At 28.7% G+C, this 25,757-nt stretch overlaps 1 protein-coding gene across 1 annotated transcript; it reads left to right on the forward strand.

Annotated features, from left to right (window-relative positions):
* Nucleotides 1–747: 747 nt before the first annotated feature.
* Nucleotides 748–24,701, forward strand: LOC145833072 (cyclic nucleotide-gated channel alpha-3-like). The gene is made up of 18 exons (XM_082940271.1): nucleotides 748–1,032; nucleotides 1,186–1,353; nucleotides 1,811–1,947; nucleotides 2,445–2,586; nucleotides 4,557–4,696; nucleotides 6,032–6,169; nucleotides 8,750–8,886; nucleotides 11,273–11,423; nucleotides 12,794–12,852; nucleotides 13,452–13,513; nucleotides 16,105–16,296; nucleotides 17,609–17,763; nucleotides 19,451–19,626; nucleotides 20,063–20,156; nucleotides 20,691–20,905; nucleotides 22,150–22,241; nucleotides 22,977–23,117; nucleotides 24,588–24,701. The coding sequence occupies exons 1-18, from the start codon at nucleotides 748–750 to the stop codon at nucleotides 24,699–24,701; spliced, it is 2,598 nt and encodes an 865-aa protein (XP_082796397.1).
* Nucleotides 24,702–25,757: the final 1,056 nt, after the last annotated feature.

Below are 25,757 nucleotides of genomic sequence, written 5' to 3' on the forward strand. Positions count from 1 at the left end.
CTGGCTTATTAAAAATATCAAAGCTCTTCTTGTAAAACGGTTAAAGGAATATGATGTGATTTATTACAAACTAATAAACATAAACACAACTTTACTTTACTATAAAACTTGATAGGTACTCAAAGTTACCTTTTAAACTTTTGGAACCACATATCTAATAAGTCATAAATGGATTCTAACTGAATTTATAATTGTTTCTACATGTTTTCTTCATAAGTTAAGTGGTTTATTCTGACATCTATATGCGAAAGTTTAGAACTAGGCTTTTCACTAAGTTACAAACGTTTCAAACCAAATAGATTCTGCTGAAAACTGTAATTATAAACCTATCAAACATAATGTTATTTATAAAAACTGCTTTTGCTTGATTTTTAAACAAGTTAAAGTAATATAAAAATCGTATAGATTAATCAAACAGTCCTTAGTTTTATTACTAAACAAAAAACCATCAATTTAGTTTTATTAACAAATATTGAGCTTGACTTACTTTTTAAAAGTATCGAATAGAAAAAAAAAATCAGGATTTAGTTTTTGTTTTATCTAAACAGACATATGTTTTTTCCACAACTAACAACTAAATGCTGATAATATGTTTATTAAGATTACTAAAACAAACAACATTTTTACTAAAATTTTTATACTTTTTCTCTCTTTCGAAAAACTAACAATTAGTATCCGCAGAAAAAAGTTTAAATTTCTTCCGTAAAATTTATTTAATTTAATTAATAAATACTCATCACTGAAACGATGCAATCCGGAGGGCTGCCCGACGTGCTGGAGGAGGAGGAACCGATCGAGGAGGTCCGGGTCGAGGAGGAGGAGCTCGCGATGGAGACCTTCGAGCGGCAGGGTTGCGACGCGACGAAGAACGGCGACGCGATCGGTCGTGACGTCGTAAAGAAAAGCGACGCGAAGAGCTGTGACGTCATAAAGACGACGGAGTGCAAGGAGGAGAGCGAGGAGCTGATCGTCACCCCGAAGCTCATGTCGCCCGCCGCAAAAAAGTGGAAGAAGATCACCAACGTGTGGCGGGTCGGAAATTTGTAATTTAGACTTTTTATCTCAACAACAGCATAAAAACTAGAATGTTTTTAAATGATTTTAAATGTCAAATACCTTCCAATTCAAATTCAAACAACAAAAGGTTTTGTTCCGACTTTTTATTTAAAACTTGTCATGTTTCAGGCAACGCAAAAGATCCTGCCAGTTGGTTCCAACAACAGCAGTAGAGACCAGTGCACATCTGACAATCAAACTTCCAACAATTCGCACAACAACACGAATGGAAAGCTGCCCAACGGAAAGCACTTCGGGTCTACAAAGCACGAAAGAAAGCAGTCCATGATTAAACCGGTATGTCGATTAGTTGAAAATTATTAGGATAAAATTGGTCGGTTAGTAAGATAAAAAGTACTGTATATAATTTGTCTTTAAAAAATTTGATGCACGAATATTCACAAAGTTAAATATCGGTTAACTTTTACCATTTGTTGATCAAAAAGTTTTTTTTTATCTTAAAAAACATTTTTAAAGTTTTTAAAAATGCATAAAACAAAGACATGTGCAAAAAATTAACTTCTGAGAAAAATTTATCTTATAAAATACTTCTTAATTTAAAATACATATCAATTTGACTTATAATTAAACGCGTTGCAGTCTTTATAGTACTTTGTAGAATACTTTCAAACACTAAGATTTTAAAAAGTTTTTTTTTTTAATTTGTTCTTCAACTCTTAACTGAAGTACACTCGTAAACCTTACCTTGAAAATAAAGCGACATGCTTCATTAATTATTTTAAAAACCTCGCAGGATTGCCTTCTCGAGAAGCTACGGCAACTACCCATCGCCCAAGATCACCATGGAGACGGAGACCCGGTTGCCAAGTACAAGAAGCAGAAGTTTGATCTTTCTAGGGGTTTCCCCATCAATGAGAACGACATGGACGCGTTAGTTTCAAGTTTTGAATAAAAATAACAAACACACATTAAAATATTAAATTAATATTTTGTGTTTAGATAAAAAGTAAACTGTGAAAGTTGTCACTGTATAAGACTTTTTGGTATCATATAAAGGACTTATAAACTTTGAAAAATGAAGTATAGCTACAGAATAATTTCAAGAACAAACCTAAGTCAGAATATAAATTCTTATAACTACGCTTACAAGTTTTTAATCGCATAAAATCTTACTTTTGAAACAGTTTGTAAATTTATTTACCTTTTCATTATAGTCGTGGTTGACAAAGCAAACTATATGTTTAAAAAGTGTACGTTTAAAAAGCAAACCATGTGGTGTGCGACCCGATAACTAAGACCGACAATTCACCAGGTCCTACGACCAAATATTTTGAGCGTATTTCTTATCGTTCAACAAACTATGAATATAGTAGAGAAGATTCATGACTTTAAAACTCTTCACTGACAATCTTGATATTAAAACACAGACACGGTTGCTACAAGATAGTGATCAACCCTGAGAGCAACGTTCTGTTCATGTGGTTGGGGGTGGTCACCATTGCCTGGCTGTACAACGTTTGGAGCCTGATAGTCAGGCAGGCCTTCGAAGAGCTCAACGAGAAGTCACCGGTTGGTTTACAACTTTGTTGTTTGACTTGTTGTTTTTGTTGTAACAAAAATCCACTTTTCATTGTGTAAAAATACGTAATTTAAATTTTTCAAAAGGTTCATACAAGGTAATTGTTCTTTATTGAACTTTTCAACAAATTATATTTTTAATTGACCAAGAGTACGTAGTAAAGTATAAGTTTTGAAAATCATCAAGTAATTTTACCTTTTTGCGATAAAGCCAACAAAAATGGAATTTTAAATACGAGATTATATTTTTTAGTCAACTGTTGTTTTGAATGGGTAAATTTATTTTGTGGAAAATGTTACGTAAATTCAAATTCTTGACGTTTTGTTTTGGAACATTTTAAGATTAATTCGACGAGACTTTTGTATTGCCTTGCTTCCCGTTAGAGCACATCCAAAATACCAATGTTTTGCTTCTGACTATTTTTTAAGAAGTTAAAGCAATCGCAACAAAAACAAAACAAACGTTTAGTGTCAAAAAATTAGAAAATTAAAAGACAAAAGCTGCACACCACTTCCTTTTTTAGCTATGAATAGAATAAATTCGACTAACAAGTCGAATTCGACTGAAAGAGCTTGAATTTTTTTCTTCTGACAGTAATGTCTGACGTGGGGAGCTCACACAAACAAGTTTTACGCGTCACAATTCAAAGTTTTGACGGTTTACGCGGGAAAAGTTTAGTTTTACACTAAAACTAAAAACCTACATCTTCATGGGGTTTCGTTAAATAAAACTACTTTCAACATACTCGTGTAAAGTAACACGTTTTCAGTCCTTTTTTAGATTTAAGTACCGAAATGTAACTTCCTTTAAGTTTTACAAAATATAACTGCAACAAAGTACTGAAAACTTAAGTCTTGCATTGAATATTTTATTTGTTGAAATTTTTTTTTTGATTTTTAAGAATTTTACTGTCTTTTATTTGGCACAATATTACTAGAAAAAGTCTTTAAAGAGGTATTTAAACAAAACTTTGTTGTATAAATATTTTTTTTTTAATAAAAAAAAACATATTTAAAAGTTGTAAAACTTTAAAATGTAATTTTGTTTTGAAATTAAACACACTGTTTATTTAGCAGTAAGCTCAAAATTGAGTATGATTGATAATAAAATCCTTCCCAACATCAGAAAGATTACTTTCAATACGAGGAATTTTGTTTGTTTTTTTTTGTGCAATATAAACACTAACAGTTGTTGGAAACTAGGTTGAAAAAGTTTGCGTTTTTTGTAGTAGTAACAAACAAACTAATAAGAAAAAGTAAAAACAAACTTAACTAAGGTCAAAATGTTCGATAAACGTAAGGACTATTGTATTACAGATTACTTAAAAAAACAAGAGTACACTTGAAGAAAAAACTTTGAGACTTATTGCATGTTTTCTAATTAAATCCGTTTAAGCTGGTTGTTATTTTTCTAACATGCTTAATTACACACAAAGTAGTAAAAATGTAATGAGACTAAAAGCTGCAGTTTTGAACTTGAAGTTGATTTAAACTCAAATAAAAACTTTTTTAAGCGAGGCAAACATTCTACTGCCAAAGAAGCTAAATAAAACAAAACTATTTTTTAATATAATCTCTACCAAGAAAAAGTTTTTGTTTCAAACAGCTTGTAGTCAGCGAATAATTGGATAAATTTAATGGGCTAACCAGTAATAAAGCATGAGTAAAATTTTATGTTGAAACTAATAAAAGCTTCTGTATTTTAGGGTAAATATGAAGATAATAAAATTAAAACTAAACTTATTTTAGGGAATATTGACCGTAACTTAACTATTACTAGGGAATAAAAACTAAAAATAATAAAACTACTTTTTATTTGAAGGAATAGTAAATAATACCTTTTTATTACCAGGGAATAAAAAAACTAATTTGTGTTTACCAGGAAAAAGCAACTAATTTTTTTTTTACCGGAGAATAATTACTTAATCAGATAATAATAACTATTACTTGTTTATTACCAGGGAATATGGTTTGCTTTCGACTACTTGTGTGTTTTCGTATTCATACTGGATATTGTTGTGCAGCTGAGAACCGGATTCCTCGATAACGGTTTGCTCGTCTTCAATTCCAAAAAACTTCTCAAAAATTACATATTTTCAAGGTAGTGTTTTAATAAAGCCTTTTTTTGGAATGTCTTTGTTAAAATATAAAAACATGTATGACTTTTAACTTTTTTTAAGAGTATTTTTTGAACAAAAAGCTCTTATAAGAAACACTAAAGAAAAATACAGTTACAAAATCTCTTTAGATTTAAAAACAATCCGGAACTTATAAGTCTAATTTTACATAAGTATTAATATTTTTATTGTTTTCATTTTAAAAATACATTTTTGCCACTACTTTTTAAACTTATTTATTTGTTAAACTCTAAGCTTTCGGAGATTTGACGTTTTTTGAATGTTTAAATGATAAAACTAAAACTTATTTTTACATTAAATTTTTACTTAATATGAGTGTTTTGCTTTATGTAGTTTAATAGTATTCCTAGGTAAACTGTATATATCCACATGGGATACTTGAACTATTGTAGTTTACATATTAAACTTAACCTTACTCAACAATACTTAAAAAAAGATGAACATATGTATGTACATTTTTTGAATACTGCTCAAATATAGCAAACACTTAACAACAGCAGTCAAATTATATTTATTTCAATTTGAATTTACTCAAAGCACAGACTATTTAATCCGATTAATATCTTGACTGCTCTTGACTCGCTAGTTTTACTATGGAACATTTTCAAATCAATTATTGAAAACTACTTTGATTTTCAATTTTTAATAAAACTACTTTTTGTTTTTTAACTTTAGCTAAATTAACTTTTTTTTGTATCTATCTTATTTTTTCAATATTTTAAAAAGTTGTGTTTTATACTTTAATGCAGTAAAGCATAATTTAAAATGCTATATTAACCACTGGCCAAGTAAACCTACAGAAATAATTCATTCTAGAATAACCTTAAACAAAATATATTGTCAAGTTATGCCAAGTTTTCGTTATATCAATAAAAGTAGTATCTATTCAAGTCACTTTAAATTGCATAAGTTTTTAATACAAAAGTTAAGTATAAACATAAAGCAAAATAATTTTTTGTCTTCAAGTTTAAGATCAATAAGTTACCACATTTTTTAAAACACCTCAAAAGTTTAAAAGTTTCACTTTTTCGTCATAACACTGTTGACACCTTATATCTATTTTACAAGAACTTTTGCAGTTTAAATTAAAAAATGAAAAAAATTTAGAAACAACAAAAAAATATTTAAAATCTTAAATTTTTTGTATTAAATTTTTTTTACAGAAATTTTACATATGACATTAGTTCAGTGTTAAAAGTTGTCATATATTTTATTTCCTTCCAAATAGTTGCTGTAAAATTCATGATTTTTTCTGCAGAAACTTTGTAAACTTTGTAAACTTGTTTATATTTTAACAGGAACTTTGTATTGGACGTGGCATCGTTGTTCCCAGGAGACATCGTGTACCTCCTAGCAACGGGCAAATCCGTGACCAGCCAACCGTTGTGTTTTGCCGCCAGATTTCTCAAAATTTACCGCGCAAAAAAGTTCTACCGGTAAGTTTGAACGATGAAACAAGTCGTAAAATAATTGTAATTTGTTGTATTGTGAACACTCCAAACATGAAAAGCTTGTGGATAACTGTATTAAACTATATAAATAGAGAGGTTTAAACTAGAATTTTCGGAATTAAGATATAGGCCTTATAAAGTAGCAATTTTAGTTTTTATTTAATGTACAAAGTACAATTTCATCATTAGCTGTAGTGATAGCTTTTATTTTAGTTGGCATAATGTGTTTGTTTTTTTTTACATTCAAATTATCAACAATATCCTAAGTAGTGTGAAATTAATTAAATAAAAAAAAATTAAAGCTCAAAAAAAAGCTTTTTTTAAGTTATAGTAGTTTTTTATTTTAAGTTTTAGTAGTTTATAAGCATATACAAAAACTAACTTGTATAAAGCTACTTAATATTTCGATCTATTTAAAAACATTATTCTAGTAGTTACAGTTAAAAAAACCAAGTAGTAAAAAAAACTAGTTTTAATTTCTAAACAAAACAAACAAGAAAAATTTTCAGAAAATTTCTCAGCATTGCAACCAAATTTGTTTTTTCAAATACTTGAGCTAATTGCTTGCCTAAGTACAAGCCTACAAGTATTGCATGCATCTGTATGAAACAATTCAACAACGTCAAAAAGCTAACGATTAAGTGCACACCACAAATTGGTTAGCGCACGAAAATTAGTTCGATCAAAATTGCAAATCAATAAATGGGTCAGAAACAAAATGAAAATTTAAACAGCACTACGTAGGTCGTGTGCGTTACAGTGACCTCAGTTTTACTGAGCTGTTAAAACACGGTTTTAATTTTTAACAAACAAATTTTAAAACACGCAATGCTCTGATAGTTGTTTTTTTCACAAATCAGTCATTAGTCGAGTTGAAGTTTTGTTGTTTTCTTCGGAATTTTAACTGTTTGGAAAATAATTGTTGCTTCCAAGGTGTTTGAAAGGTTTTGTTGTGTTGCGTGTAAGCTTTATAAAAATAGGTTGATAGAAATAAGTTAATCTAATAAAATTAGCTTATTTTAAAGTAGTTTAAACTTGGGTTGCTTTTATCCTAAAAATACTTGTTCATTTAGTTAAATAAAACTATTAATAAACTAAGATAAATTTTTTTCCGAAATAGTTTGAAATAATTTAAAATCTAAACAAAACTGCTAAAAATTCGATTCAATTAATATTAAAATTCAAAAATATTTATTAAGTGAAAATGAGCATCTCCTATTTCTTACAAACAAGATTTATTCAATTTTATTATAAATTTCTCTGAATGAATTTTATAAATTTTTTCTCGTACTTGTTTTCTTCTGCATGTATTCACCAAGCCAAAAATTACTTAAAAAAAGTAATTTTTATTTAATTTTAAGCATAAAAGTATTTTAACCAGTTTACAGCGAAATCTAATTAAAAATCCTTTATCTTAACCAAACACTGCTGACTAGACTTTTTCTTACTGTTAAACACGTAAATATACTGAGAGAAAGTGAGAGTGTAAATAGTAGAATGTTTTATTTAAAGTCAAGATCAAGTTTGTAAAGTTTTATTTAGCAGTCTGCTCTTTAATACCCGTACAGAACTTTTCTCTAACAAACGAAAGCGGGTTAAGAATTTCGTGTTAGTGTACACAAAATCCAATTTTATTGGAAAATAGTTTATGTTTACTTTCAAACAAAGTACAACAGTTTCCTAAACCACTAAAAGTAGTATTTTAAATGAAAAAGAAAACTAAACAAGCACTTATTAGTAATTTCATTTAGATTTTTTCCTCGAATCAACAAAATTAACTTTTTAAATTGTTTTGTAAACCTAATGTTTCTGTGTTTTTCTAAGAATAGAGAATATATTCCCCTTTTAAAAACGCATATATGACTCAACTTATTTTCAAATAATACTACGTATTCATCTAAATTGTGATGTATAATATCGTATAAACACACTGTGTTTGTTTAACGTATACCAATTGATTGAAACTTAAAAGAACGAAAAACGAATTAAATAACATCAAAATACTAGATTGTGACTCGTGCTTTACTTTGAAATAAAATAAAAAGGTTGAAACCGCTAGTAAACAATTACATCATTGAAATAATATATTTTTATGGCAATCACATATTTTAAGTACCCGAAGACTTATGATGTATTCATAAAGTCATATTTTAAATTTTTAAATTTCAATATCATTTTTAATTCATATTTTAAAAATTTAATAAAGTCTCTTTCACAAAACCTATTCGAATTAAGCATGTAAAGTCTATCACTACACTTCTATATATATTTTAAGTTCAACTTTCTCTTTACTATTATTATGTGAATTTATTTGAGTTAACTCCTGATTAAGCTTTTAGACTTAAAAGCTTGAGTACTAGTTTTTAATAAAACTTTTATAGCAGTTGAATTTTTAACTTAGTTCGCTCTAAATTCAAAAAAAAAAACTACATTATATTGAAGAAAGTATTTTATAAACTTAAAACAAACGAACTAATGCATACGTAAAGTGTATATGCGTATTAGTTCTTACCTCATACTATGTTCAGCAACCACCTTTGTTTATCAAGTCGTCGTTTCAAACAGGAAAATGGAGTCTATGACGTCATACCCGAACATGTGGCGTGTCATCGCGTTGTGCCAAGCCATGCTGCTGCTGATGCACTGGTTCGCCTGCTTCTACTACATGATATCCGAAATTGAAGACTTCAAAACCGGACCCAGTCAGTTTGAATTCTAAATATTTCCTTTGCAATAGCTACCGTGTATCTTTAATTTTGTGCAGCTTGGTTGTTTGTATGTTATTTACCTTGATTTGTTTTAGATATAAAACTTACACATTTATATGTATTCGTGATTACATAAAAGTAAAATATAATGATTCTTGGCACTAAAGTTAAGTGAGAATTGAAAAATAACGTACGACCGAAAGTTTTTTCATATACTTTGATTATTAAAAGTTACTCAAAAAAAAAAGTTATTGTTGAAAAACTAGCATTTGAATAAAAGTAGCTGTTTTTATAACAATGTCTCACTTTATTCAGCATGATTAGCTCCAGCTAACTCAAAAGACAAACCACATGCCATAAAATTTGATAAATATGAATGAAAATATCATGGAAATTTTTTTACGTAATCAAATTTAATACGTATCAAACTTGATTAATCAATATAGTTCATCCGGACAGAAAAGCTGAAAAATCAAGCTGAGAAGTTACGCACACTTTTGTGCGTACACCATTGTGTTGCTTTTTGTTGCCATTGCAGCAAACTCGTCTGCAATGGAAGCTTGTCACGTGCAAATAGACCACGTGACTTGACTGTCCTTCTTTCTTGAGTAGGGACGTTTAGAGAATGGAGTCGAAACAGATTTTATAGAAGTTATTTAGCACATTGAAAAGTAAAATATGTTGTTTGACGAAAATACGAAAGAATCAAATTAAAAAAAAGTCACATAAGTTAGACAAACATTTTAATATTTGTTTGTGTTATTTATCTGTATATCGCTAAAACTGTGCTTCTAAACTACAACAAAACTGACATCATTTTAAATTTGCAGAAGAATTTTAAATAAAAATACTAACATTTTTATCCGATTGAATTAAAATTTTTACGTTTTGTTGATTGAAAAACATTTAAATTTCTTTTAAGTGATAAAAGTTATATTAAATTTAAGTTTATAGAAGTCCTATTAAAGTTTATTTAATTTTGAAAACTCTATCTTGCTCACTTGTAACAATCAAAAACTTAACTGATAAAATGTGGGCAATTAAGTTTTTTTTGAAATTTGGGCATTTATTTTGTAAAACAGAAAAATTTATTTACCTTGAGTTAAACAAAATAAACATTATGAACACTTATTTCTAAAAAAATTAAACTTTTCCTTGTTAAAACATGCAATCAGACGATTTTTCACCTTAAGATGCGACCAATTAAGTTTTAGCAAAACGCATCAGCATAAAAAGGTTGGTTTTATGGGAAATAAAGTGCACATATGCGCATCAATAATGCAACACTTCTTTAAAATTTTAATCGAGAAATACCAAGCATAAACCGATTTGCTGGAAAAAGGAGCGAATCATAAGAATCACCGACAAAAATTAATTGAGTTGAACAGATAAAGAGTTTTTGCTGATTTTGAGTAAAATCTATAATTAACAAAAAAGAAACAAAACTTAATTGAAAAATGATAAACAATTAGTTTTGGTGTTAACGCGCTTAATTCACGGTGTAAATGTAGATTAAAGTAAAAACGAAATAAAGTGTTTTCAGAAAAGTCACAAGTGTAAACATTCTAACATTTGATAAAACTGATAAGTTTTTACTTTCGCAAAACAAAAAATTAAGTATTAATATTGCTATACTTAAACAAACTAGTTTTGAACAAGAGTAAGTTGTTCAGTAAATTAAGCAAAAAGTTTACTTATATGAAAATACACTATTTTTTTGTTGCTTACAAAACCAGATACCCTTTTAAAATAAAATCTTAAAACATACAAACTAAAATATTGCTCTGTAATAAAACAAAAATATTAAATAATTTAATTTGGTTGTCCTTATGCAATTAATTTTAGTTTACGAAATTATTTTAAAAGTGGTCAAAGTTTTTTCAACAGCTATCACATTTGAGTCAAAAACTAGGTTATTTTAGAAGTTGTCTTACTCAGCAATGATAAATGTTACAGTTAATCGATTAAGTATAAAAAAGTTAGAAAAATATTTTGCCATACTATTTTTCAACATTGAAATCTTAACATTTTAGCAATAAATGTGTTTTAAAACACTTTGATATACACTTTAATATGTGGATTGTAAAGCTAACAACTACAAAAAAACCGCTTTCGAATACAAATTCGTCTTATTTATTAAAAAACACAATAAATACAAACTGGCCCTGTTTGTTGAAAAAAATAAAAACTTTTCTGAAAATGTTTCAAACATAACAAACGCTAAAAACATATTTCGCCCATACATTTGCAATTTTTAAATTATCCTAAAAAAAAACCCAACATAATAAACATTAAATAATTTGCACAAAAAATTTTAAATACGAAAAATACATTCCTGAAAGGTTAAAACATGAAAAAAAAATTGTTGCCATGCAAACAGATGGAACGAGGGGATGGGCCTACCCCCTGCCCCGAAACTCCTCCGGCGGGGAGTGGTCGAGTTTGAGGAGGAAGTACCTCCATTCCGTGTACTGGGCCTGCCTGACCCTGACCACCATCGGCGAGAAGCAGTCGCCACAAACCGACCTGCAGTGAGCTTGAAATATTTTATTTTAATATTTAAACTATTATTTGAATTATTACACGTTGGTATGCAGTAATTCAAATTTAATTTGAAATATTTTATTTTGTTTTTTTAAATAATTTATTTTGTTGTTTTGTTTTAAGTTAATTAACTTTAATGTGATATTGGTACTAACAATTAAATTTTTTGTCGTAATGAATATACTTTTTTAAATTTTTCTTACAACTTTATTTTCACTTGTACAATTGCCATAAACAGGCTTTTTCGACTAACTTTTTCTTCCTTGACAATTTTAAACAACTGGTTGGCGTGTAAAAAATTCCTTGCTAACTTTTAGTAGTACTGGATTACTTATTTGTGTAAAAGTTGGCATGCAAAGTTAGGGGAGTATTTTTACGTGATAATAAAAGTTTTTGTAAAATTAATGCTGTTGAAAAAGTAGTGACATCTTAATGTTAAGTTTTTTATTATTACACTACATCTAATTTTGAGCTAAAAATATTTTAGACAAGTTGACAGAAAAACCAGAAAAACATTATTAGCTATCTGAGTAAAACTTAAAACCTTCAAACTTTATACTTTGCCCATTTCTTATGTAACTAGTATAGTTTTTATTAGTAGTTAATATTTTATTGTTGAGTTGTTTAAAATACTTATATTAATCTTATAAAGTTACTTGGTGTTTTTTTATAAAAATGTCAGTTCACAAACATACATACTTTAAAGTAAAATTTGATTAATAAAAGTTAGTTAAAGTTTATTTCTAGTGGTTTATTAATGTAAGCTCTTTAAACAAGTAGCGCCTTTATGAGGCAAACTTCTCATAATTGTATTTTCACGCAATAAAACATCTTAAGTAAACCGCCAAGGTTACTTTAAAATTTCTTAGTTTATAATTTTTATTAATTTTTCATTTAACAATAACATAACCTGTCCAATAGTTTTAACTTTTAAAATAAAATTTTATTCACTGCTAGTTGTTTCGTTACATAGTCAAAAGAATACTTTTTTTTTAATAATAAGAACATCGACAAAAAAAAAACAAACAAGACTGATATACATCATTATATGAATTGAACTAACTATTTTTCATCCAGCTAGAAACTTAAGCCTGTTGAGTCAGTGTCTAAATATTCAAACAAACTCACTTAAACTTTTCTTTACTCACTAAGCTTGTAGACTAAACAAAAACTTTGTGACAAATTTCACTCAAAATTCGAGTTTTGCTGACTAATCTGACTTTTCCAGTCGGAAAATCACTCATAAACCCGAATAAACTTTCGGTGTTTCAATCACGTTTGCTTACACCAGTATTAAACCCGCTAAAAGCTTGTCATTTTTTGTTTTTACCTGTTAACTTTTTGTTTATGCAAACAGATACCTGTGCACCTTATTCGCTTACTTCCTCGGAATATTCGCGTTTGCCACCGTTGTCGGTTAGTTTGTTTTATATACAAAAAATTAATTAAAACTAAAACTTTTAGAGTGCGATGCTCGCTTGGTCAATTTGTCAAAAACTCATGTTAACTTGCTAGACAGTCATTTTTATGATAAGAAATTGTTTTCTTTGTTTTACTCGGCAAGTAATTTCTATTTTAAAGCAAACTTTGTCAGTTTTTTGTTCATTACAAACCCCAAATTAGCTGAACTAAAAACGCTTTTTCGTAACTAACAACTTTTTTTTATTCTCATACTATAAAAGGATTTAAACATTTGTTTCAAATTATTTGTTTTAGGAAAATTTTCCGTTCAAAGATCAATATTTTGTATACAAAGTTTTTTTTTATGTTAGCTATGTTTAAACATAACAAGAAAAACGGTCAAATAAAAGTTTTTAAGTACATACTCTACTTGTTCTTACTACCATTAAGCTAGTTTTTAACTTTGTATTTTCTTAAACAAACTAGCTTTTTTTAGCTAAAACCAGCAATTCACATGAAATTTTTTATTCTTGAAACAATCAATAAACTTACAAACAAATTCCTATACAGTATTACAGTGTTTAACTAGAACTGAAGCTTATTTATGCTTTCAGGCCAAGTGGGAAACGTTATTGCAAACAAGAACACAGAAAGACTGGAGTACGAGAAAATGGTGGTGAGTGTATTGATTGAAAAAACTTAAATAAAAAATCTGCCAGTACTGATAGTGCTTAATCAATGTTGAAACTGTAGTTTCGATTTTTTAAATTTAATTAATCATTTAACTTGTAGCAGGCAAAGTTTGCCTATAGAAAAATAGTTTATCTGTTGTATTGGTAGAAAAAAAAAAGAAATGTAATTAGTTACTACACAAAATTAGAAATATAAGTAATTAAGCAATTTCGCAGTGTAAATGTTATAGACAACTCAGTAAGTATAATTAACTGATCGGTAAATAAATTATATTTTGTATTCATAGTTGTTAAACAATATACTAAAAAACACTTGCTAAAACATACTTTTTAAGTTTTAATTCTAGCTTCTTACAAAAATATACAAAAGACTACGATTAATACGGTTAAACTCAAAGTTGTGTTGTCTACACAGCATTAATTTAATATATTGAAAAACAAAACAAACTTTTTCTATCTTTTATATATCATTGTATTGTAAAGAGCAACTTTAAAAGTTATATAACTTCAGAAACAAAATTTGAACAAACGAAACTTAACTTTTGCTAATAAAATTGTGCTTGATACAAGTTAAGGTTTTGAAAGCCCCATGAGAACTTTTTGCGTCAAATTTGTATATAATCTACTTATTTTTTTCCTTACAAACTAAAACCTAACTAAGTTTTGCTTTTGATTTTTTTAAACTGTCTAGAGGTTATTCTAAACTTCTTAAATTTTAAATCTTTTAAAATTATTAATACGTTGGATAGACTAACTTTAGCTTGTTTTTTATAAAAAAGTTTTTTTACTGTTTTTGTGTTTAAACAAATACTAATTTTATACTAAAAAACAAAAAACAAAACAAAAATTTTTTAAACACACGAAAAAAAAAAAAAAAAGACATCATATACTTAGTTTGTATTTTTAAGGTAAACTGCAACAGTTTTGAAGTTAGTACTTTAAATTAACATTACTAACTTCGACTACTAAGAACCTATTGAGTTCATTGTATTACTATATTCTTTCAATTTTCACGCTGAATTCATTTACAACTAATCACCAATCGATAATTAAAGTGTAAAAAAGTTTATCTCGTCTAGTTGTAGTTTTTATCAATGAAATATCTTTTTCAAATACATAACCAACCTATTAAAGTAACTTTGAAATAAATTTAGTTTTAGTTGTAAAAACTAGTTTAGTTAAAATAAGTTTATATATTAATGAAATAAAAACTGTAACTACTTAATTGTTTTTTTTTTATCTGTAAATGTTTCAATAGTTAACATAAATTTTTATAAAACTAATTGCTTTCAATTAACTATAAATTAAATAGAAATGTTTATAAATTTCCCAAGCTTTCTAATATTTGTATACTCTAAATCAATACCTTATGAAATATAAAAACCATAACTGACCATACATATAGATTTGTTTTTGAAATTTTGAGACTATTTCAATCTACTAATGAAGTACCAACAAATAATCGTGTTTTAAAACTACCATATCTTTGAAAATATCAGATTTACGAGCAACAGGAAAATTTAGTGACAAATTAAGAGCAATCTTTGTTTAATTAAAACAAACCAACAACTAGCTTACCTTTTGTGTTTATTAGGATATTGGTTTTACCATTGAACATAAAAACAAAAATAGAAAAAAGTTAATATCAACGTTGTTTATTGCTGTTTTAGTAACAAATACAGATTAGCTTGCCTAGCTGATAAAATTGAAGTGTGTCAAGTCATCTTGATTTTAAAAGTTGTAGTATAACAAAATCTAAAACAGCTCTTCAAAATCTGGGTAACTGTTTAAGAGTTTTTTTTTAACTAACAGTTAGATTCTTATAAAACATTTATGTACAGTTTAAAAGAAGCAGAATTAAAAGTAAAAAGCATAATTTGCTACTAAAAAAAATTAAGTAGCATATAAACAATAAATTAATACTGTAATTCCTATACATTTCTTCTCAATGTTTTTCTGTTATTTGAAATCTTTAGCCATTTAATAAACACATGATATCTTTCATTAAAACTCTTCTCAAATAGCTCTTAGTTCACCAAAACGTTCGTCAATGCAAATACTGATCAGTTCACAAAAACTGAAGCAGTCAGTGGCGACGAGCGATGACGTCATCAAAGCGTCATAAACTTAAAAAAGCAGTTGTCACATACTTAAATGCTCTTTTTTTTTTTGGCGGTTTTTACACAGCTGCCATAAACTAATATAAAAACCAATTGCATTCTAGAATGTTTAAATTTCTTAATACCGCCTACTGTGTTTCGCCCCTGAAAGCAACCATATGAAACAACAAAGACAAAAAAATAAATACTGTTTATTTTTTTTTTGTTTTAAATTTCTGTGCCACTCAGACTAACCCAGGCAGGTTTAACATTATTTCAGTTTGTTATAAAATTCTGGCAAAGTCAAGGTTGCTTGTAATTATCTTTTTTTTTTATTACCGCAAAACTTAACAAATCGCTCGTGAAAACCATGTACGGCAAGTATAAGTCAGCATGTAAAAACTTGAGCAAGCGTGAGTGCATGAAACACAACTGTTCGAACTATCATTTCCGAACTAACAACCACTCCACACCAGGACCAAGCGAAGACATTCATGAAGGCGAAGAGCATCCCCGCGGAGATGCAGAACCGCGTGTTGAGGTGGTACGACTACTCGTGGTCCCACGGCACCATCCGGGGCATCAACGACGTGAGCAACCTGGGGATGATGCCCGAAACCTTGAAGGTCGAGCTGGCGATTCACATGAACCTGAACACGCTGAGAAAGGTGAGATGATTGTTTTGTTAATCAGTAGAAAAAAAAACCCTTTTTTAAAAAAACTAGCTCCATAAACTGTATTGAAGTTATTTTCAGCCAACACACATAAGCCTCATTTTCTGAGAAAAGCGTTGTGTGTTTTAGTATTTAATTTTGTAAAGTTGTTTATGAAGTATAAATATACATTTAATGTTGGATTTGTAATAAAAACTAGTCTAAATACACTGGGAAAGGTTAATGATGTTTGAGTTTAATTTAAATGTTTTGCTTAATTATGAAAAAAAATATAAATGTAAATACAGCAACTTTTAAGTTTATTAAAACGCGAGTTTTAAAGAAATGATGCTGTCTATTTTAATTAAAACTTGGTAAGGTTTATCAAGGCTTACTTATTGAAAAGCAATCCTTAGCTCTGTAAAATTTAAGTCTTGAAAAATTTTAAATTTACAAAGTTGTCTTATGTTAATTAGTTTTGTAAGCTTCGTCTACACTGAAAAAAGTATCTAAACAATTAAAAGAAAATTAGTAGAACAGTTGTTTTAATAGATATATACATATGTATATATATATATATATATTAATTTTGAATGTCGAAGTCTTAAAACAAGTGATGTTAATAAAGGTTTAAAGTTTTTTAGTTAGCGTTGAATTTTGTATAACTGCTTATCTAGCATATAAAAGCGTAGAATGTCAAATTGACAAAAGTAACAAAAAAAGTTGAAAAAGGTAAAAGTTGTATAATTTTAGTGAATAACTTTGTATACTTTTTTACTGAGTGAACGTTGAATGTCAAAATCGTAGTATGATGAATCTAAATAGTTAGAAAGGGAGGGAAGAATTTTTTGTTTAGTGTATTTTTTTGTAACTACAATAAACAGTTTTAATTTTATTGTAATTAAAAGTTCACAAAAACTTAATAGTCTTTGTTTTGGGAAGCGTTAGTTTAAATTACTAGCGATTTGTGCATTAAACTTTTTGAAAGTTACATAAAACTTTAATTACTTATTATAGTTATTTCAAACTGTTAAAATAAAATTAGGTGTCTTTACGGTCATAGTTTGTAAAATATTTGTAAAAAGTTTTAAACTTAGTTTTAATTAATGTCAAAATAAGAGCTTATAATCTTTTTTTTTTATGGTAGGAAATAGCTTTTTTCTATAAGTTATGTCATTGAATTAAATGTTTTGGCATGCCGGATGTTTTTCCGATATTATGTTTTTGTCAATAACAACTAAATTAAGACTACCATGTGTTTCCAACAATGTCAAAATGAACTATACTCAAGTTGAAACAAAAAGTTCAACCTTGTAAAACTTTTCAGGTATCAATATTCAGGTTGGTCCAACCTGAATTCCTCTATCACTTGGTCCTCCACCTGAAATCCTTCATCTTCACTCCCGGGGACCTGGTCTGTCGTCAGGGAGAGGTTGCCAGGGAGATGTACATCATCAACCACGGGGTCCTCGAAGTTGTCAGGTTGGAAGCTGTTTTTTTAATGTTTTTTTAAATTTGCTAGTTCTATACATGACAACGACCGTAGGCAGAAGTGTGTTCACGTCACACAATATTACGTTCGAGATTTGAAAATTAATTAATTTTTTTTGCTAAGTTTAAGCTTTGATTGACAACTGTAAACTTTTTTTCTAAGAAAAAAAAAGCAGTGTTTCTTGTGCATTGTAACATATAGAACAGTCGTTAAAAAAATTACAAAATGTTTTGGTTTTAGTGTATGCTTTACTTGTTGAAAGTTTATTAGGAATCGCATACTTTCAACTGATAGCATTCAGAAACAGAGTGGTAGAATTCGTAGCTTTTGTATTTTTTTAACCACTTCAATACATTTTACTTAGTGTAAGTAAATTAAAAAAAAAAAAGTTTCTAGTTTATCGAATAGAAAAAATCACATTGACTAATGTACTAATACAAATACTAAACAAAAAATTAAAAACCATAAAATATAAAATACTAAATACTAATCGTTGTGTTAAACTCATATTGCTAAACAATGCGCAAGGAAAATTAATACCCATTTACTCAAATTTATAAGCGTTTTTGTTCAAGGTTACAGCATTTAAGGTAGTATTTTTAACGGTTATAAAGTTATATAAACAAATGGATTATATAATAGCATAGTTCCAGCAAGAAGTTATTTTTGTTTATTTTATAACAGTAGAAACTTAGTGCAAATGTGGCACATATACTAATTTAATAAATAGGAAAATATAGCTACGTAATGACTCATATAAAATAGTATTTTTGGAACTTTGGGAACTACTGAACTAATGCACACATAAGCTACTATATGTAAATTTTAAATACATTACTTATCAAAAATGAGTGGTTTTGTTATTCGGATTTTTTAAATTAAATTTCTTATGACGTAAGTACTGATCAAAATTAAAAATCAATTTCATTCATATAAATATTTTACTTTTAAGGTTATGTAAGTTTGAGAAGTAAAACAACAGTGAAAAAAATCTGTTTTAGTTTAAAGCTTAAAGAAATATATTTTTAGTTTTTTCAGTGTTCATCATAAGTTTACTAAAATAAAAACTTACAATTAATTTTGAGAAGCTTTAAATTTGTTAGCAAAAATTCACAACTTTTGGTATAGTTTTGCTATAAGCTTTTTTTTTTTAAACTAAAATACACGACCAAATGTGCTACGAACAAACAAACACTGATTTACAACTAGTACAAAAAACATTTATGTATTATATTTGTATAAATATATGCTTTTTAACGTCAAGTTCAAATACATTTTTTGCAAAGCAATACGAATCAGTTTGTTTTCTAACTTTCACTTATTTTGAATTTTAAAGTTTCAAACAACGACTCAGGCATGGTCGTTGAATTGAGCATTCTTTAAAAATCATATATTATGAGTAGTTGTAAACTGAAAATTATTTTTAACTTACAATGATAGCCACCCTGATTGCTGTTACAGTTAGTTTTATTAAACATGCACGTAGTTTTTATTTCATTTTCAGTCTTTTAAAAACAAAATAAAAACTATCAAACAAAGTTACTAGTTTGAAAACAGTGATACAAACTAAACTGCAAAACTTTATATTGATTTAAAACTCTTATTCATAGCGTATCTATAAACAATAAAACAAAAATGCTTTCATTAGTATGGCAAATACATTTTTTATTTTCACAGCGACTCGGGGGCGGTGATAGCGCAGCTCAACTCGGGGGATTTTTTCGGGGAGATCGGAATACTGAACTACGACAAGGGGTTCAACAAGAGGATGGCGAACGTTCGGAGCGTCGGCTACTCCGAGGTGTTTTCCCTGAGCAGAGAACACGTTCTGCAGGCCATGGAGTATTACCCGGGTAGGTGGATGTTTTAAGTAGAACAAAAAAATTTGACTACTTGCAGAGGTCGTTGAAATTTTCGATGTGTTCATTTGGGAGAATAATATTTGTTTAAAAAAAGTTGTTTTGAAACAATTTAAGGATCTTTTTATAATTTTATTCAACATTTAATTTTGAAAATACCATACTTCACATCGCCTTACTCTATTTACAGATCTACGAACTACTTTGACTGTTTCCGTTAAAATATTTACTTCCCCGTATGTTCTGTTGGTTACCCAGCACTTACACGTTTCATTCACATTCAGCTGAAATATAACAAATACAACTGCATACAATTTTATTTAATCACCTGAAATTTATAACGCAACAAGCTTTATCACATCATTAAACTACTTGTTTTCTTACTACGTAAACGTAAGTAGAACACAGTACAAATACTTATGCTTTGTAGAAGCGAAAGATCTGCTACTGCTGTATGGGAGACAGAGGCTTCTGAAATCGTCGCACAAACTGAGAGAACTAAACAAAAACTCAAGACTGTCCAAGTGAGTCGTTTAAAAGTGTTAAGTAAAGAGGTAATAATAAATTAAGTTTTACGTCACAGTTTCCCAAAATGGGCCATCTTAGCAGGTTAGGGGCCGATAAGCTGCAAAAGGAGCATAGTGCAGATACCTGGCCGTATCATAGGGAAGTACTTTAATACATTTCATAAAATAGTCGAAACCTACGTTAAACATTCAAGGTTTGTGATGAGAGTAAAAAAAAAGTTCATAGACACAATTTACGGGAGGTTTGAAACTTACGTTAGATATTCTGGAAATTGTAGTGAGTGGGGGCGCTAATAAGTACCTCCCCTAAGTTATAAGTATATGATTTTATGAAATGAATTAGGAAACTATGTTCTACAAAAGTCAAAAAAAACCATAATTAATATTGAATTTAGGTAGGAATATACATACACTATTTTATGAAACTAAGTTTGACTTAACAAGCTAAATATTAACAATAAACTAAACATCATACTTAGCAGCATTAAGCACAGTTAAGTATATTCTTCTATTAAAAAGCCAAAATCGCAGGTCGTCACGGACGTCGTCGATATACAGCAGATCGTTGCGCATCAAGTCCCTCAACTCCTCCAACCAGAACTCCTTCAAAACTTCTCAGAATGGGGAAAATACCCCGTCGTCGATCGCGTCGGTGATGTCGCAGTGCGGGCTGGACTTCATTCCCGCCACTTTGCAGCAGCAAGATGCCACCCAGCGGTTGGAAAATGAAATGAAGGAGCAAAACGGTTGGTAGTTTCTACTAATATTTTAAGAAAAAAATAATTAAAAAGGTAACAGTTGGCTTATTTTTATCTGGTTGCTGGAATTTAGGTTGATATCAGAATTAGTTTTCAGACGGCGCTTTTTTCAATATTAATATAGAAAAAATTAAGAGGATAATGGGTACTGTCTTTTTCAATATTGTTAATTTATTTTAGTTTTAGTGTTTATATTTTGTAAACAATCTAGCTAATGAAGTTTACGCTATCATCAAAATTAGCTTTTAAAACATTTTTTTCTTGTTTCGAGAACTATATTTATAAACAGCTTTTAAATATCTTGTTCTTTTTTTTAATATTTGCTAAAATGTAGGTTAGTACCTGAATTTTGTTGATTAAAAAAACAGTTAAGAGGAAAACTTTATTTTATTTAATATTCTTGTTTGTTTGCTTTTGTATTATTTTTTGTAAATAACTTATAAGAACCAATCTATTTACTAGTATGCATGTTAGTATCAACATATTATAGAGATATGCGAACGTTTTTGATATATCCTAAACATTATTTTGTGTTTTGTTAAAACCGTCATTCGCGATGTAAAATTATTCGATTCTGATGATTTTTAACTCAATTTAATGAACGAAATCATTAATATACTTGTGTATTGTAGTTTTTGTAAGTAGTTAACAAGGTGATTGGTTAGAAATTAAAACTTTAGATAGTTAATTAAGATTTCAAAAACATTCTAGTTAAGCAGAAACTTTGCTTTAGTAATATGCGTTTCAACCAGTTTTACTAAATTTTTAAAGCTTTTACAATAACCTATGATATATAATTATTTTTCTTAACTAAAAAAGGTTGCTCAATTAACTGAAATTTAAAGAGCTTATTTAAATTAAGATGTGCAAATTTAATATTTTATTTACAACCAAGTTTCGGTGGCAAAAAATTGCGACCTTTTTAAGTATAATAAAATAGAATTTTATTATTTTATTATACTTAAAAAGGTCGCAATTTTTTGCCACCGAACCTTTGTTGTAACTAAAATATTCAATTTGCACATCTTTATTTTAAAGACCTAAGATATAAATAATAAATGAATTTTTTGACAACTGAATATTTAAAGACATGTGCTTAAACAGTGAGTGGTAAATACTGTTTTCTTTACTTTTGAGAAATAAGAATTCAATCATAGTTATAAAAGGTTTTGTAAAAGCCTAAATCATTTTTTGCTACATGGCTTTTTAAACAGTTAAACTCATGCTTTTAGGTAGCTGTCAGCAAATACCGAAGTCGAGTTTGACAACCGAAAGCTCAATCATGACGGACGATGTGTTCAAATCGCCAGACAGCAACAAAGAGGTGAGTTTGTCTTACAACGCTACTAAAGTAACCGAACAAGTATCGACCGTTCGAAACAACTCGGTCTATTAAAAAATAAAAGTCTCAATATTTTGCTAAACTTCACTACCTGCGCGTTTGGAGCAGGGTTTCCCAAAGCGGACCGAGTGACCCCCTTGTGGGGCCGTGAAGTTGTAATTTGAAACTTACTCTAGATATTCTGGTGTTGATGATGAGAAGCAAAAAAAAAAAAGTTTTAGGCGTTTTTAACGGTAGTTTTTTGAGGAATCTCGTCGGAGAAGGTCATAGCTTTTTTAATTTCCTTAAAGGGGGCCACTTGAAAAAAGTTTGGGAAACCCTGGTTTAGAGCAAAAACGGAGCTCAACGAACCTTCTTACTCTAAAACTTTTAAAAAATAATGATTGAACTTCACCAAATATGTTCGCACATGTGAGGTTTAGCAGTGGAGTAAAATATCAAACTTAATCTACACGAAATTAGATTGAAAGTCGACCGAACAAACTTCAAATCGAAATAAACCGTTTAAAACAACGCACTTTACTGTCAACTACCAACGAAAGTACTATCGTCCAACTATTTTTGCATCTCGGTTTACTTATTTTAATAAGTTATAGATAGACGCTATCAACTTTAAACGGTTCAATATTCCACAGTTCAAAACGCTGTTCGTTAAGTTTCAAACAAATTAGTTTTTCAGTTTTTATCTCTGTTTCAAACCTACAAACTTGCCCACAGTTCAAGATGGAGAGGAACCACGAGCTGGCGAGCATCACGGCGAAGCACAACCACGAGGTGGAGAGGATGCAGGAGGAGCTGAAGGAGCGGGAGGAGACGATCGAGACCCTGAAGGACGACATCAAGCTGTTGGTGGTGCGTGTTTTCACATTGTTTGGAAGCAAATAATAACTTCTTTTATAAAGCTAATACTCAATTTTGTTTTGTATTTGGTATATATTTTGTAAACATTGGATGTGTTAGTTGCGTTTTCAAACGTTTTAGTTTATGGTGCGTATTTTTGCATTATTTGAATTTATTAAACTCTTTCAAGATGTTTCGAAACAGACTCAGTTTTAACTTTTAGGCAGTTTGAACTGAGTCTGCTTTGAAACGTCTTGAAAGAGTTTAATGAATATTATTTCTCCTCTGGAAGTTGAAATCTTTTTATTATTTTTCGATTAATCAAAACATATACTTCTATTCAGTATAAGTACGAACTTGTTTTATAAAATTAATTTTTAATTTTGTTTTGTGTTTGGTATATATTTTGTAAACACTGGATGTGTTAGTTGCGTTTTCAAAGCTAGACTGTTGAGATAGTTGTTTTGATATTAAAAATAGAAAAACTTAGTTTTGATGAAACTTTTTATTTGATTTTAAAAGGTATAAAAGAACATAAAACAGTACATTACTGGTGTTCAAGCGGATAATTTTTTTTAAATATTGTTTTCTTTTATGTCGACAATAATAGAAATTAAAATAAACACTTTAACCAGGCATTAAACGAAGTAGTCCGTGAAGAAAACAGCTCTCAAGTTTTAATCAAGGTTCTAATATTTCACAATGTATCATTTTAACATCATAGACATGTGTTGCTTTCTATTTCAAAACTTAAAAAAATATATTGTATAAAGTTATTGGAAGTATCCAATAAAGCGAGAATTAAAGTTTTTTTAAACTGGCAACTAACCAAACTTGAGTATTCATCAAAAATTGCATTAGAAATCAGTTAATAAGCATTCTTACTTAAAACTATCTTAAATATATATTAAGCTACAGGACAATAAATTAAGTAAGATATTAAGTGTGATTTCAAACATTTGTGGTCGTTTTATGAGCATTTAGGTAATCAAATAAAAAGTCAAAAATCATATAAGTGTCAATAGATTATAAACGTGTATATCAATTTCACAAACATATATTTTACTGTGTTCTACCGTTATGTGGGTTTGGAATTAGTCAATCTATGTTACAATCTTTTTCAAATAGTGAACATATGCGCTATTGAAAAAGATACTCCAAGGTAATTCAAATTGGAAATAAATAAATAAACTTGAATTACGTTATTTGTGCTTCATTATGAGCATTCGTTATGAAGTACATTATGATTGATTATCGTATTTATTCTACGTTTTATCCTTACCAAGCAAAAACCATTACCAAGAATAAAACACTTATCAACAAAAGGAGTTAATTGACAATCATATGCTTTTAGAAACAAAAATAAGTATTAAATTTAGTTTGAACTTATGTTAGGTTTTTAATTTTTTGTATTACTTTTTTTTTTCTTAAAATTACTCACCAATATTTTGCTTACTATTGTTATTTTCTAGTTAAACTATTTTTTAGGACAAACTGCACGAAGCGATGAACCTGAATCCTGAAAAGAGCGGGAACCGATCAGTTTACAAAAGATCTTCGAAGACCAACGGAAACAGAAAGCCGTCTGTGTTGCCTGTTTAAAGTAAAAACACAGTACCAAATTGATATTTTGAAGATTTTTTGAGATGAAAAGGTGTATTTGGCTGTTACGACTTTAAGAAAAGTTACAAGTAATTCTTCATTGTTAAACAAAGCTGTGTTTTAATTATGCCACGCTCCAAAATGAAACGATATTTTCTACTGTTTTAAAGAATCGTTTTAAGTAATTATAACGTACTAATTGAAAACTTTTGTTTTGAAAGTATGAACCATGTGTTTTAATTGTTTTTTGATTCTTTATACGTATGTGCTCTACCGTTTTGAAATTTTTACAGCTTTTTTATACTGTCCAAATTGTTTTTACTTTTCTTGTTTTTATCAACTTTATAATATTTTTTTATGTGATTACTTTTAGAGATGGCAGTGAAACTGTGTAAATCATATGTAAATATTCTGCTTTTTTACGCTTTTTAATAAAATTTCAAAACTATTTCTATATAAAAACCTGTATCTAAGCTGTATCAAAACTAAATTTACACTCTAAAAAACTTGAGTATTTGAAAAATTTTGAGCTAGAGTGCTAGTTAAAGTTACATACTAAGTAAAGTAAGTTGATTGAAAAAAAAATTCTGTATTAAAAATGAGAATTTACTTACGATACACTAATTAGCTGCAATTTAAACATTTTTAATACACAAGTAGTTGAGTTAAATAAAAACAAACTTTATTCATTCATTTATCAACTAAAACTTCAAAATCATCATTTATATTACTAAAATGTTTACAAAAGTCCTTGCTAACTGTGCTACTGAAGCAAAAGATTAGTGTCTTTTTTTTAATAGTCTGAGTACTTTCCTAAATTGCTTTTACTTAATATAAACTGAAGAACTTAATATATGCGATCTAAACGAGAACAATCTAAAATTCTTAACACTAATGTTAAAGTAACTGATACAAAAGTGAACTGTACAGAGAGTCAACTGGTTACTAATCTAAGCGAGCATGCAAGTATCGTCTGGTAATGTACACTTTACGTTTAGTAGATGTGGCCTGTCACAACAAATACAGTTTGTTTGGGTCCTTTTTTACAATATTTTG

Source organism: Thalia democratica, chromosome 4, assembly GCF_965202585.1.
Source record: "Thalia democratica chromosome 4, ktThaDemo2.hap1.1, whole genome shotgun sequence".
Classification (NCBI taxonomy): Eukaryota; Metazoa; Chordata; class Thaliacea; order Salpida; family Salpidae; genus Thalia; species Thalia democratica.